Source organism: Prorops nasuta, unplaced genomic scaffold, assembly GCF_024137725.1.
Source record: "Prorops nasuta isolate Cenicafe-Biocafe unplaced genomic scaffold, Cenicafe_Pnas_1.2 PNAS00015, whole genome shotgun sequence".
Lineage (NCBI taxonomy): Eukaryota > Metazoa > Arthropoda > Insecta > Hymenoptera > Bethylidae > Prorops > Prorops nasuta.
In genome coordinates, this window is record NW_027116812.1 from 4,629,567 (window position 1) to 4,643,376 (window position 13,810).

The 13,810-nt window shown below is 34.8% G+C and overlaps 2 protein-coding genes across 5 annotated transcripts; one reads left to right on the forward strand and one right to left on the reverse strand.

The window, feature by feature from the left end:
• The first annotated feature begins 1,639 nt into the window (after positions 1-1,639).
• Positions 1,640-11,571, forward strand: Abl (tyrosine-protein kinase Abl). 4 transcript variants are annotated; one of them, XM_066736254.1, is made up of 14 exons: positions 1,640-2,003; positions 2,497-2,650; positions 3,774-3,883; positions 3,962-4,260; positions 4,346-4,484; positions 4,580-4,710; positions 4,784-5,046; positions 5,128-5,299; positions 5,377-5,632; positions 5,735-5,857; positions 5,925-6,081; positions 6,197-6,324; positions 7,318-7,529; positions 7,766-11,571. In XM_066736254.1, the coding sequence occupies exons 1-14, from the start codon at positions 1,877-1,879 to the stop codon at positions 9,962-9,964; spliced, it is 4,470 nt and encodes a 1,489-aa protein (XP_066592351.1). In that variant the 5' UTR covers positions 1,640-1,876; the 3' UTR covers positions 9,965-11,571. The 4 variants fall into 4 exon arrangements, with proteins under 4 accessions (XP_066592351.1, XP_066592353.1, XP_066592352.1 ...); XM_066736256.1 differs by having other exon boundaries at positions 7,366-7,529; XM_066736255.1 differs by having other exon boundaries at positions 6,197-6,303.
• A 212-nt stretch (positions 11,572-11,783) lies between these two features.
• Positions 11,784-13,080, reverse strand: Nxt1 (NTF2-related export protein 1). Its single transcript, XM_066736258.1, has 4 exons — positions 12,691-13,080; positions 12,514-12,600; positions 12,286-12,430; positions 11,784-12,156 (listed from the first exon to the last, which is right to left on the reverse strand). Exons 1-4 carry the CDS (start codon positions 12,700-12,702, stop codon positions 11,981-11,983), a joined length of 420 nt encoding a protein of 139 aa, XP_066592355.1. The 5' UTR covers positions 12,703-13,080; the 3' UTR covers positions 11,784-11,980.
• Between the last annotated feature and the right edge of the window lie 730 nt (positions 13,081-13,810).

Sequence of the window (13,810 nt, forward strand, 5' to 3'; positions counted from 1 at the left end):
GGCGTGTGGAGTGACGCAGTTAGTGGGCGATAAATAGTGGTTAAAATGCGTTTCGACTGTTACTCGCTTTATGTTCCTTTCACTAGCCAACGTGCGCGGAGTGTGTCGCTCCACACGCCGTATAATTCCGCCCTTAAAAACTAAAAAGAATATTCGATATAATAAATTACACGTTTAATTGAAAAAACGCTGAATGATTAACCACATCATATCGCGTATTCTAGAACTAGTTTTTTTCATGTATTAATAAAGCTTATCTTTTTGGTAAAAATTGCGAATTGTAAATTTAATTCATTTTTAAAATTTGTCAAATAAGACATTTAGGGTCTCTTTCACCAGTTCTCAAAATGCTTCTTTTGCCATGTAAGATTACTAATTTTTTCGAAAATATATATGTTAATACATAGCAAAGTTAACAGTTCTAAGTGGTAAATTAAGCATTTTGGGGGTTGGTAAAAGGGGGGACCCTTACCAATAAGTGGAGAGAGAGACAGAGAGAGAGAGAGAGAGAGAAAACTCTCTCTCTCGGGGTACTTAGTCATATACCAAATTGTAATACGCGGATGAACGTCAATACCCCGGTGTCTCATCATCTCGGATTCAAACATAATTAAGATAAAAACAGTACAGTCCCTGTCACCTGAACTATATGTAGAGCCACTTTGAGCCATGCTTGAATCCGGGATTAGCCACCGTTACATTCAGCCTGTTGTCTGAGCTAAATGCATGCGCCCATTTCGGCATTGCAGTTAATCACTATAAAGATAGGGTCACACACTGACTAAACACATCATTTACACATGTGTTTTTGCATGTTTGTTAAAAAGCATTCATTCCGTTTTTAGCGTATATAGGAAATTTTTTTTGCGGAAACTTCTTCATAAACGCTTAGTATGGAATGTGGACCTATGCAAATGATCATTCATACATACATGTCACTCGACTTGAAGGGCTCCGAAAACCTGTAAGCACGGTGTACACTAACATTATAACAATGCTGAAGTAAATAATGTGTAGCTGTAGCCTGTAATGTATACATATACGATGTATATGTAGACGAAAAGTAGAGTCTCTAAAAATAACACAAATTTACGATAGATAGCGCTGATAGCAGTATGCATGTGAACGATGCATCATGATGCATCCTTGCATTCTTATTTCATGGTCGTGTTGATATACACGCACGGTCCCTAATAGTCCGTGTGACATACACTGTAGATTTTAAGGTTAAGGTTTCCGTAAATGCAGTTGACACATGAAACGGCCATAAGGTACATCCAGTTAACGCGAGGTTCTTGTCATTGAAACTTCAAACTTTTCAATTATATTGCAAAATAAGATAGTTACGCACCTAATTACTCTATTATGTTAAACGGACCTTTGTTTGGTGAACGTGACTTTGCTGCATTACAACGCCAAATGTCGAACGCACCCATCAGCTACCTGGCCTGGAAAGTGGAAATAGTTGATAGTTGGAAAACATAGCGCTTTCTCCTGCGGATAAAAAGATAACTAATACTTCTCCCCCCCCCCCCCCAAATAACAGCAAAACCTAATCAACCAACCAATAACGAACCAACCCTGGAACGGCTGGAACACCAAGCAACGTCGTGCTGCCCCATAGCAATGCACCGACAAACTAAATAATCGACGTCAAAGCTGTCAAATATGGCGAGAATAGCGAGTGTAATTGACATGTAAAAATGTGAATAGGGTCTGTCGCGGTGATCTATAATTTCAAGAAGGCCCGCGTTTTATTTTAATAAAAGAAATAATGTAAGATAGAAACGAGGTGCCGGAAGTGAATGTGCGAAGCACCTATCCTCGGCATATCTGTAGCCGGGGTAATATATAAGGGCATGGTAATTGAAGAACTATGGGTGCTCAACAGACTAAAGACAGAGTAATTCCTGCCGGGGCCACCGTGCGACAAACGAGAAAGCAACCGAGGAACCTCAAGGAGTCACGCATAATAGGATCCAATATTTTTACAGAGCACAGTGGTAGGCTCCATTACTTGTTATTAAATTCTTTTATCTCCAGCTTCATCTATCTATTGCACATTCACACTTTTCTTACCACATATATACACATATATATGCACATATCCCTCTCTTTTATTTACCTTCCTCTTGTATTACTCCCATTTACAAATTTTCCTTTCTCCCTTCCCATATTACCTTTAAAATTCAATCATGACTGTATTCTTTATTAATTACTAAGTATCTTATTCTAATTTCAAAGCAAAATTATTTTGCTCTCTAGATTTCCTGAAGATTCATTTATAAAATGCTGTTTAAATATAATTAATATTAATGATAAAAAGCCTATTTCATGTTAAATAATAGCCATTTAATTCAATGACCTTACCACTTATAACTTATATAATATCATTTCAAGCATCATTTTCTCTTGTATCTTATTAAGGCTTCTATAAGCAGAATCTTCTTCAGTTGACAAATGCAAATGTTATGCATACAATTTGGTTTTTTACAGAAGCGCTCTTACAAAGTAGACCACTACCTCATATACCAGCCCTTCCAGAAGGCGATCCTCCTAGTGGATCAAGCGTCCAATCTTTATCACAGCAAGCAAGCCTGCAACAACATTTAGGTGTTTCATCTGCTGGTCTTCTTGAAGCTGCTAATAGGTTAAACCTTATGTTTGTTATTTTATTGTTCAAATAAAAGATTTGCTCCAACATCACTGAAAACTGTTCATAAAATCGTCAAATTTATACACAGAACTTGAAATTGAGCTATGATCCAGAGAAATGTTACTATTTTGTGAATGATTTATCCAGGCTTTTAATGAGATTGGAACAGACGTAAATACATATCTGTCATAACATTATATAATGTTTCATTTCATATAGGTTTTAAAATTTCTAGAAATCTGATCATGGTTGATAACATTTTTTTGGATAAGATTTGTTTAGCTGAAGAGGATTATGAAATGGTGTATTTTATTTTACCTTTTTTGGGTTTGTCAAGGTCAGCTCAATGTCCTCTTAATTTTTTCAATTTGATTAACAAAATTTTTAATACTTTTTCTTGTACCTGATTTCAAGAGCTGTTCAAAACACTTTAAAAATATGCTAATTTATAAAAATATTTTTGGGATATTCTAATTTGAAATTTTTTTACATGCATGAACTTATAATTATATATAGAATGATTAGGGCTAATATTGTAATAAGTACACCTATGGATAAATTTAATACTAGATTGCATGAAGTCATTTTGACTGCTTTATAATTTCAGTTAGAAAAAAAAGTAAGTTTATAATAATAGAATTTCTTAGGATTTTAAAACTTTTTATACATGATCATGTATAAAAAGTCTTAAAATCCTAAGAAATTCTATTATTATAAACTTACTTTTTTTTCTAACTAAAATTAAAAAGCAGTCAAAACGATATCTTTGGGCAATCTAGTGTGTTAAGTACTTATATCTCATATAAGATACATATTATGTATAGTTTTCAAATTTTTTTATAAATCAGTTACAGAATGTGAAATAAAAAATATATCGTTCCATTAAAAAAATTAAAGGTGATGAATTGATCTTGTTAATGCTTCCCAAGATCAAATTAATGGTAACATTTTATGTCTCCTCTTGAGTTAAACAAGTTTTTATGTAAAATGTTTAGATAAATTAGCCTTAGATTTCAACTCAATTTTCTGTCAAAGTTAAAATTAAGTAGCCTGCATATAATTAATAATGTCATTACTCTTTTGATATTGAATTATAAAAAAATAACTTGTTATCTAGATGGACCAGCAAGGAAAACTTATTAGCACAAGAAGAAGATGATCCTCAATTATTTGTAGCTCTTTACGATTTTCAAGCTGGTGGAGAAAATCAATTAAGTTTGAAGAAAGGTGATAATTTTATATTATACTGTTTATATTTTAGTCCTAGAGAGTTAGAAAAGAAAACTGAAAAAACATTTTCATTAGGCGAACAAGTTCGTATACTCGGCTATAATAAGAGTGGAGAATGGTGCGAAGCTCATTCAAGTGCTGGCCAGGTTGGCTGGGTCCCATCGAATTATGTGACTCCTGTAAATTCTTTAGAAAAGCATTCATGGTATCATGGAAAAATATCAAGGAATGCAGCTGAGTATTTACTTAGTTCAGGCATAAATGGAAGCTTTCTTGTCCGTGAATCAGAAAGTAGTCCTGGTCAACGAAGTATTTCTTTAAGATATGAGGGAAGAGTTTATCATTATAGAATTAACGAAGATACAGAGGGCAAGGTAAATAAAAAAGAAATGAAATGAAATGAATAAATCGACAATATGTATAGAATTGTTGTTATCAAAATATACCATATTTTTTTAGATGTTTGTAACAACAGAGAGCAAGTTTAATACATTAGCAGAATTAGTGCATCATCATTCGATGAACGCAGACGGACTAATAACGCAACTTTTATATCCTGCACCAAAGCATAATAAACCTACTGTATTTCCACTTAGTGGTAAAATATCTTTTGTTTTTTCAATTCTTTAAATCTTATAATAAAGCTAAGCGGGCATCGTTTACCATGTGAAAATATAAATATTTAATTTTCAGAACCAGATGAATGGGAAATTAATAGAACGGATATAGTTATGAGGCATAAATTAGGTGGTGGACAATACGGTGATGTGTATGAAGCAGTTTGGAAGAGGTATAATATGACAGTAGCGGTAAAAACGCTAAAGGCAAGCATCCCTCTACTAAATATTAGAAATACTCAAAGAATGGAGATTACTTACTTTGCTCTATTTTCAACAGGAAGATACAATGGCTCTCAAGGACTTTTTAGAAGAAGCGGCTATTATGAAGGAGATGAAACACAGAAACTTAGTGCAATTGCTAGGTGTCTGCACGCGTGAACCACCGTTTTATATTATTACTGAATTTATGAGTAAAGGAAATCTATTAGACTATTTACGTAATGAGAACAAACATCAAATCAATGCAGTGGTTCTTATGCATATGGCGACTCAAATTGCGAGTGGCATGAGTTACTTGGAAAGTCGAAACTTCATCCATAGGTAGACATAATTCTTTTGATGTGAATGAAATATTCACTTAAATAAATGTATTTGTCTAAAGCTATATTTACTAAATTATAGGGATCTAGCTGCAAGAAATTGTTTGGTGGGGGAGAATCATTTGGTGAAAGTAGCAGATTTTGGTTTAGCTAGATTAATGAGAGATGATACATATACGGCCCATGCTGGTGCCAAATTTCCTATCAAATGGACAGCTCCGGAAGGATTAGCTTATAACAAATTTTCGACAAAGGTTTTTATTATATTTCAAATGCTGCAGCAGCGTAAAGAGTGACAAATATTAATTATTATTATTTATTTCTGAAATAGTCCGATGTATGGGCATTTGGAATATTATTATGGGAAATCGCTACCTATGGAATGTCACCATATCCTGGAGTAGATTTAACGGACGTTTATCATATGTTGGAAAAAGGATACCGAATGGAGTGTCCTCCTGGATGTCCGCCAAAAGTCTATGAATTAATGCGACAATGTTGGCAATGGTCGGCTTTGGATCGGCCGACATTTAAAGAAATTCATCATTCCCTTGAAAATATGTTTCAAGAATCTAGCATAACCGAGGGTAATTTTTTTTTTAATACTATCACCCAATTTTTTGTCTATCCTTTTTTTTCTCGATATCGATAGAAATTGTCATTTTTCAAATATTGGCTTGATATTTTAGAAGTTGAAAAACAACTGCAATGTGGTGGAGAAATTCCATTACTTTCTTATAAAAAATCACAAACGGGCAGTACAGGAAATATTCATGGGCTTGTTCTCGTTTCCGATCAATTATCAGCCTCAGGTATTACATTATGTTTAGCAAAAACAATGAGAGCTATGTAACGATGCAAAATTTTAAACACTTGCAGAACAAAAATCTATATTTGCGGATAATTCAAACGCGGTTACAAAACTAAGTACATTTATGGGTGGACTTTCCAGTAAAAGTAATAGCAATATTGTGCAAATGCGTCGCTCAACGAATAAAAAAGGAAAACAAGCACCGGCACCTCCAAAACGAACAAGGTAGAATTCTGATTATTTTCTGAATTGCCACTAATCAGTTGAAAAATAAGTTTTTAGATTAAATAACAATAATAATAATGATAAACACACCTGCGATATATCTCAAATGTTTTAGTTTGCTCTCATCGTGCAGCTCTTTCCGCGATTCTGCCTACCAGGAACAAGATCAGCAAAATGCAGAAGTGAGCACCATGACAATTGACGATGGCACCGATCTAAATGGTATTGATAAGATTTTTGAAGGTATTTCACAATATTGATCAAGTGTAATGACGTCTGCACGTATCGCTTTGTACATTTATTTCTTTCCGTTTTACTCCGTGTTTATTTACCATTAACTTTAGTTATGTGCATTCTTTACAGTGAATAGCTTTCGTGAATGCGAGTCATTCTCCTTAAGCCAGTTCTATCACCTGACTCCCATAATTGTACTATACTAGGCGTTGTATATGATACGCAATAGTCTTCAATGCTTATTTTATTGCAATAGTGTATTTTGTGATTATCAGTTTCTTACGAGAAATTTTACAACTAGTCTATAATTGTTTTTAATTATTTTGCGCGACCCGTACTTTTCGAATTGACAGTAATGTCAAATTAGTTAAATAATTTTTATATAAGTGCATGAAACTTATTTAATCATAAATGCTCTTTAATCACATTGAAGGTCAATGAATCTTATTAAGTTTGTAAAGAGTTATTGCTATTTTCATTACACAAATATACACACACTACTAAACTGTAATTTATTAAAATACTGCTTGCAACGGCCAACATTTTTTGTAGATAATTTTCTTACTTTATTCTCTACAAAATTGCATCTTGCCACAAAATTTGAAAACATGTTCAAGCAGTGTTATGTGAGTTTACTGGAGCTTATAATTATTAAAAACATTTATTATGAACAAGTTCTGGATATGCACGTTAATTTAGGAATGCCAATTGATATTTTTTATACATATAGTGCGCGAATTAGCCGAAGCGAAGCAGGATTTGTCGACGATGTTCCATAGACAGAGATTTATACAAGCGTGAAACAAGTAATTATAGTGTCTTAAGGAGAATGACTCTTGGGTTAATATTAAAAATAGGCGTGCGCAAGAAAGAGGAAAGAAACGCAGTTGATAATCGATTGCCAATTTCACAAAGACTATTCTCTATATGCTTTATAGCAACAAAGCATACTTTAGCTATAGATTGTATACAGCACACTTTCTTTATTAAATGGCGAATCAGGTATCACACGAGATCTTGTGACAATGGCTACACAATCAATTACTACAGGATGTTGCGATTTGGACGACGATGGAGATGGGTCTCAGGGAACAGCAGAGCCTACTTTCGTGTCTCAGCCCTCAACTTCGCCAGAGCCTGTATCCAACTTACCATCCAATCAGAAACAAATTAAAACGCGACCTTATCCATCTAAGGAAGTACTGCCTCAGAAGGTACAATCTTCTTGCGTTGTGTGGGATGGGGCTTAAAAATGCATAATCGCCGTATAGCGAAATCGCTAAACTGCAGAACAATAATAGTATATGTTCATATTTTTTTTTTATTGCTTTCTCTCGAGAAGCGTTGATCACATAATCTCTTACCTTAAATGGTAAATGCATCTAGCACTGCTTGAATTGTTCACTTGAACGCTTTTTTAATTCCATACTTATGACATTATTTTTTTCAGCTGGTACACGTGGGTGCACTAGAGGTGCAAAATGTTAAAAGGGCCATTAACCGTTACGGCACTTTACCAAAGGGTGCCAGGATCGGAGCCTATTTGGAGTCGCTGCGACAAAGTGGACTGCCATCAAATCAAGAAAACCTAGCTGCGACGTCACCACTATCAGCTGCCATGGAACAAAGCGAGGTTTCGGCCAATAGCGATCTGCTGCCGCAGCATCGCTCCCTTTCTCCTCGCCAGAATAATATACGTAATCAGCCACAAATGACACGTAGCAATTCGTCCAGCGGTGTTGTGAATACTTATCAACCGCCAAACTCGCCACGAAGTCGGTCAATAGCTATTAGAAAAAACAATCCTGACAATATTGGTTTAAGAACTTTCCGTGCGCCATGCAATTCAAGTTTCCGAACGGGTAGTCCATCGAGATCTGTTCAACCGACTCTCGCTGACTTAGAATTCCCTCCACCACCGGTAGATCTACCACCACCGCCCGACGAGATCTTCGCACCGGTGGAACATTGCGATTTATTACCGCCATCCGTACCTTCCTCCGCCAATGAGGCTACTCACTTGAAAAGCTCACCCATCAGTGTTAGAAAGGCGAAACCTGATCGTAGGAGCAAGGAGGAGTCAAATGATGAGCAAGATGAACGAACGAGTGACGTAAAAACAGCTGAACCCTCAGTAAAGGAAGCTAGCTCCAGATTTGGGGTTAATTTGCGACGTAGAGACACATCTAACGATGGGCATGCCAATAAATCTGCGGACGATAGAAAGCCGTCCCATAAAGCAAAGGAAAAGAGAGGCAGAATGGAAGAACATGGCGAGTATAGTTTTCCACCGGAAGAACCGCCACCACCGCCACCGCCTCCACCACCACTCTTTACAGAATCGACCAGTGATTACTATAATTCTAAGCCAGGAATGAAGGAGATGTTGGAGTTGAAGTTAATCAACGAAATTAAACAAAGTGCGGAGCTCAAGTACGGTGGAACTCTGAAAAAGTCTGGTAATACTAACAGTACACCTAGTGTGCCACTCGATCCTGCTTCTCAGTTGCTTTCGGAATTATGTGCAAGTTTTAGTATGGATTCTAGCAAACACATGGTTCAAAATGAATACGCCATTTCGACAACTTTGAAGACAAATGATTTACCGATTGCCACTACGGAGCAATCTACAAACTTGAACGTACCCGAAAAATACGGAAGTCAAAAAGAAACTCAGGTGTCGCCAGTCACAGAAGGTCTTTCAAATACCGGTAACATGGGATTCAAGCTGAAAAAAGTAGATAAAAGAACGAATCCGCAGAGGGAGGACAATGCAGATAGTCAAATAATTGATTTCAAAGCAAGATTGCGGAAAGTTGATAAAACGGATAATACGGATAAGGATAAAATTGTGGAAGAAAAGAAAAGAGTGGAAGATACGGGAGGCAATAATGTCGGTGAAACCTCGGAATCTGGTACAGACGATCAAGCGGATGATAAACGAAGAAGCACTGGCAGCATTAGTAGTCTTAAGAAACTGTGGGAGAACAAGGAAGTATCCTGCGATCCTCAGCCCTTAAGTCCAAAATTAAGTGTGAAGGGTGTAGTTAAGCAGGACAACATCGATGTTCTTCCTGTTGATGATTCCCCAGAGGATCAGAGTGGATCATCAAATCGCAATTTAACTACGACTAGCAAGGGCGATATGAGAATATGGCCTCCAGCTTCTTCAACGGATATCGAAAAGCCTTTAGTACCAGCCAAGCCCTTAAAACCACTGGTAACTTCTGGCAAGCATTTCACTCCCTCTATATACGCTACCCCTAATTGCAATAAGTCCTCTTCGCAAACGGATGAGGAAGCCAACAAACAAGCTACTGAATCAAAAGGAGTAAAGCATAGTGTAATGGAAATTTCCAATGTGATCGAAAACAGTATAGTAAACCTTAAGGGCAGTCCGACCATTGTAATGGCCAGTTGGCTTCAACTATCCGACAAGGTAGGATTGCTGCACGGTATGTGTATTAATTTAACTGACACGGCAATAGCGCCTCATGCAAGATTTCAGTTTCGTGACTTGCTTAGCCGACTTGAACTACAGGCTAGGCAGTTACGAGCAGCCGGTACGCGTAATATTACAGAGAACACAAGACTATTGAGCGATGTTCAGAACACGATAAAGGATGTAGTTAATACAGTGCAGAGGTAAAGTTTTGTGGGTGGCAAATCAAAATCGGCATTTCAAGTAGATATTAACCTTTAGGTTCGATCGCAGTCTTCGGATTAAAGACATTATAGTCTATGCAAAAAAAAATATATATATATATATACATACATATATCTAAGTCATTAATTAGTACGTTTTATGAAAAAGAGTGAAACTTTAATCATAAGGATCGTATTTTACAAAAAAGATATCATCGAATTATTATGTGAATATTTTTGATCGAGATTGATTTCCCAACTGCGAAATTGAACTACTAGAGAAGCTTTTCCAAAGTTAATAGAACAAAATATAAAGTATTCCGAAAGTTCACTTCTCTCACGGTATAGTATACATATACATAAGACAACTCCTTTAGATTATTTAGTTAAGTAAAATGCAATTTATATTAAAGATGGTACTGGGCCAAGGACAGAGATTTTCATGATACATCGTCAATGATTGGCCTGAAAATCTGGCCTTAAATTGTATTCATTTTACATTTGATTGAATTTCATCATGAAACCAACGAGAACATACAATGCTCTGATATGTACTGCTACTACTACCATGGCTATAGTAAATGTGATCAGTATAACAGTAATACTACCAATAAGCCGTCTGTAGCTTTGGTATAGTTGAATCGAAGTTAGACGGGTGGTAAAGAAAACTATATTCGAATGGAAAGCCATTAAAAAAATTATATTTAGATTTTAAACTCTTCCTTAAGCGCCGCTTACCTATCATAAATCACTTCACATTTTACATGTAATTTTTTATACACTTCACGAATGCTGCTTAGGCCATTGTATGCAAGAACTATGTAGACTAGGTAATATAAATATGAAAATTTTATTATTAAGCCATTTTATGTGTACTGTGGGACAATATAGCGGTTTTGTATTTGTATAGGACGAGTTGTATAACAGCTACTGTAATAAGTGTACGCATACGTAAATCATCAAGAAAACTCAAATCAGGTGTGATTAATCAAATTTTTGAGTATTGTTGTTTATACTTTATTCTGTCAATACAGATATGAAAATGCTCTTCCAATGCACATTTACTTAAAAAAGAATTTGAAAATATCATCAAACGTTTAATCAACTTTCTATTTTTTTATAGAATGATGCTAGTCTAAAGTTAATTTCATTATGATGAATATATATGAAGCGAGTATTCATTATTTTTAACTATGCTTCATAAGAGTGAAGAAGAGATAGCGACTAAATTGTACTATGTATATTCTGCTAAAAAATTTTAACCCATACTAACCAACTATTTAAAGATCTTTGATATTTTCAAATTTATTTTTAACTCTGTGCTTGACACGCAGGAGAATGCAATAGAATTTTATAAATCATCTTTCTCTTATACCACTGCCTATATTGTGTATTATATAGCGCGATCAATATATTTTATTCGAATAATCGGTATACATATACTTTAGATTTATCCAGATGTAATTTTTGTTTCAGTCTTCAAACTCTACGCATTATTTGTACCTGTGATAAACTAATCCATTCTTCATGTTCTATTGATTATAAATTATGCTCAACAGAGAAAATAATTATACTAAGAAATTTTATTATCAGCCATTTTAGTTTAAAATTGTATTGTTGGAAGTAACTCCAAAAAACGATGTTTTATAAGACATTTATGTATTATAGTAATTTTATGTTTATTTAAAGTTGTATTTATTTTGTCCTTTTTACTATATATAGTAGAATTAATTATTTGAAGAATCGATCAAAATACTGATTCATTAACAAAAATTTTAATATTGCTTTATACATTGACATAAGATTAAAACTACAAATAAAAATAATTATCAAATTATATCGTTTAATATGATTAATATAACAAAAAGATCCTTAATTGTAGCACAGATAAGGTCACACAGGCTATGGAATTGGCTTTAGATAAGATATTTTATACTGTGTGTCTATGGTAGAAAATATGTATATATTACAGTAATATTTATATTAAAGGATTACATGTATTGGTATAATAGAAAAAAGATCAGCTTGTTGCCTCCAGTGCCTCTTGAGCCCTGAAGCAGTCACTCACAATTTTCCACTTATCACCTATGGCTGTGATTAAGAAGCTTTGGTTAAAAGGCTTAGCTGCTTTGTCTTGGTATTTTACTTGTCCACTAACTTTCACCAAAAACGTTAGCTGATTGGCTACAGATGGTCCTATAAAATAAACATTATACTTAATATTTTAATGCAATTTAAGAATCAACATACACGCAGGCTGTTAATGATAATAAAGTATCAAGTATTATTCAATAAACACAAATCGTTTATTGTCTATTTACAAACCTGTAATTGGCTGGGCATCCAGTGTAGTAATAGAATGGTCGGATGATGGTAAATCAATCCAAAATTTTTGTATATTATCTTTTCCATCTATACCATTCCCATTCCATATTAAAACTGCTGTATCCAAATACAGTCTAGAAATGAGCTAGAGAAAATTTGAATTATTGTAAACTTATTTATAATAGCTGTTATTTAAGTTTTTAAAAGCAGGTTGATATTGTTACGTACATATCTTCGTTTATCCAAGCTTTCATAATATACCTTTGTAAATTCCTCAGCGGTGCGACAAGCTTGATCAATTTTTGCTTTTAAATCCTTTCACAATTTATCAAGTGTTTAAACATTTACTACATGTGTTTATTGCAAGTAAAAAATTGAAAGATTTTACATAGAATATTTACGTACCTCTTGCTCCATGTTTTCTTTTTTTCACTATGGTCGCGTTTGCTAGCTAGGTTAGTCTTATGTCGGCGGACGGCATGTCGCTTTTTTAATTACGTTTATCTGTTTACGCACTTTACGCAGTGGCGGCAATGGCGCAGAAATTTTCCTTACTTGACTATATGGTCGCTAGATGGCTATAGTTGTCTCTTTCATCAATTCCTAAAATATTTATGCGGCTCTCGCTTGCACCTTGCACTACGCACATAGCACGACATGCACCGAAAAACCAATCAAATTCGCCCGAAGTTCCTTCACATATGGTCCACTCCACTCTCGCCGTTTCCGGTAGATGTTTCGTAACTCGTAAGCGAGACGAGATCTGCGGGACTCTTTTGCTAGCGAGTTGAGCTGAGAGTTGTGAGATCTGCGATGTGTAAAGGACAAAACAGCTGAAGCCAAACGGTTGGCCAGGTCCTATTGACGGTTGACCTGCTCTCCTACCTGTACCAATCAATCTCTCTTGCAAACAAAAAATCGCTGTTTTCTTTGGCCATTTTTTAAGAACGCTTCTATTTAATGAAAACTAACTATTATAAATTTTTCCATTTCCCTTAATTCAACCCTTAAACTCTAATCAATATCGCGAATTAACTGATAATAAAAAATTAGAACACTATTTTCGAATTAAATAGGTAAAATCACAATCTGAAAAATCTTTGAAACACCCGGTTTTTCCTCGGTCTCCCCTAGCTAAAAGTTCGATTCAAAATTTTCTTCAAATGACTGAAAACTATTATAATTCCTACAATGCTTTATTGGCAGACAGGCAATAGGAAGAAGAAATCTTAATTTTTATATTAGTGTATGTGTAAAGGACACATTCACACCCTATTAGCACTGCTATATACCACCATTTGTTCACTCTACGTTAATTTTACTGGATGGCAGAGTGTAAACTACGTATTTTCATAAAAAAAATATAGAAATCCATAAATTATATGTTCATTTCATAAATCACTAATTCTTAATTTTAACTCTCATAAAAAGAATTGAAAAACCTAAATCTTAAAATTACTTTGGGTAATAAAGAATCATCAAGTATATAGTTGGGGACTCCTAACAAATATTCTTACAAAACATA

Coding starts and splice junctions, on each gene's coding strand:
- Nxt1 (XM_066736258.1), bottom strand. Junction 12,431..12,513: donor GCTTGGATAAACGAAGATAT/GTACGTAACAAT, acceptor AATTTTCTCTAG/CTCATTTCTAGACTGTATTT. Junction 12,157..12,285: donor GGATGCCCAGCCAATTACAG/GTTTGTAAATAG, acceptor TTTATTTTATAG/GACCATCTGTAGCCAATCAG.
- Abl (XM_066736254.1), top strand. CDS start 1,877: ATGGGTGCTCAACAGACTAAAGACAGAGTAATTCCTGCCGGGGCCACC. Junction 6,082..6,196: donor GCACCTCCAAAACGAACAAG/GTAGAATTCTGA, acceptor CAAATGTTTTAG/TTTGCTCTCATCGTGCAGCT. Junction 7,530..7,765: donor AGGAAGTACTGCCTCAGAAG/GTACAATCTTCT, acceptor TATTTTTTTCAG/CTGGTACACGTGGGTGCACT.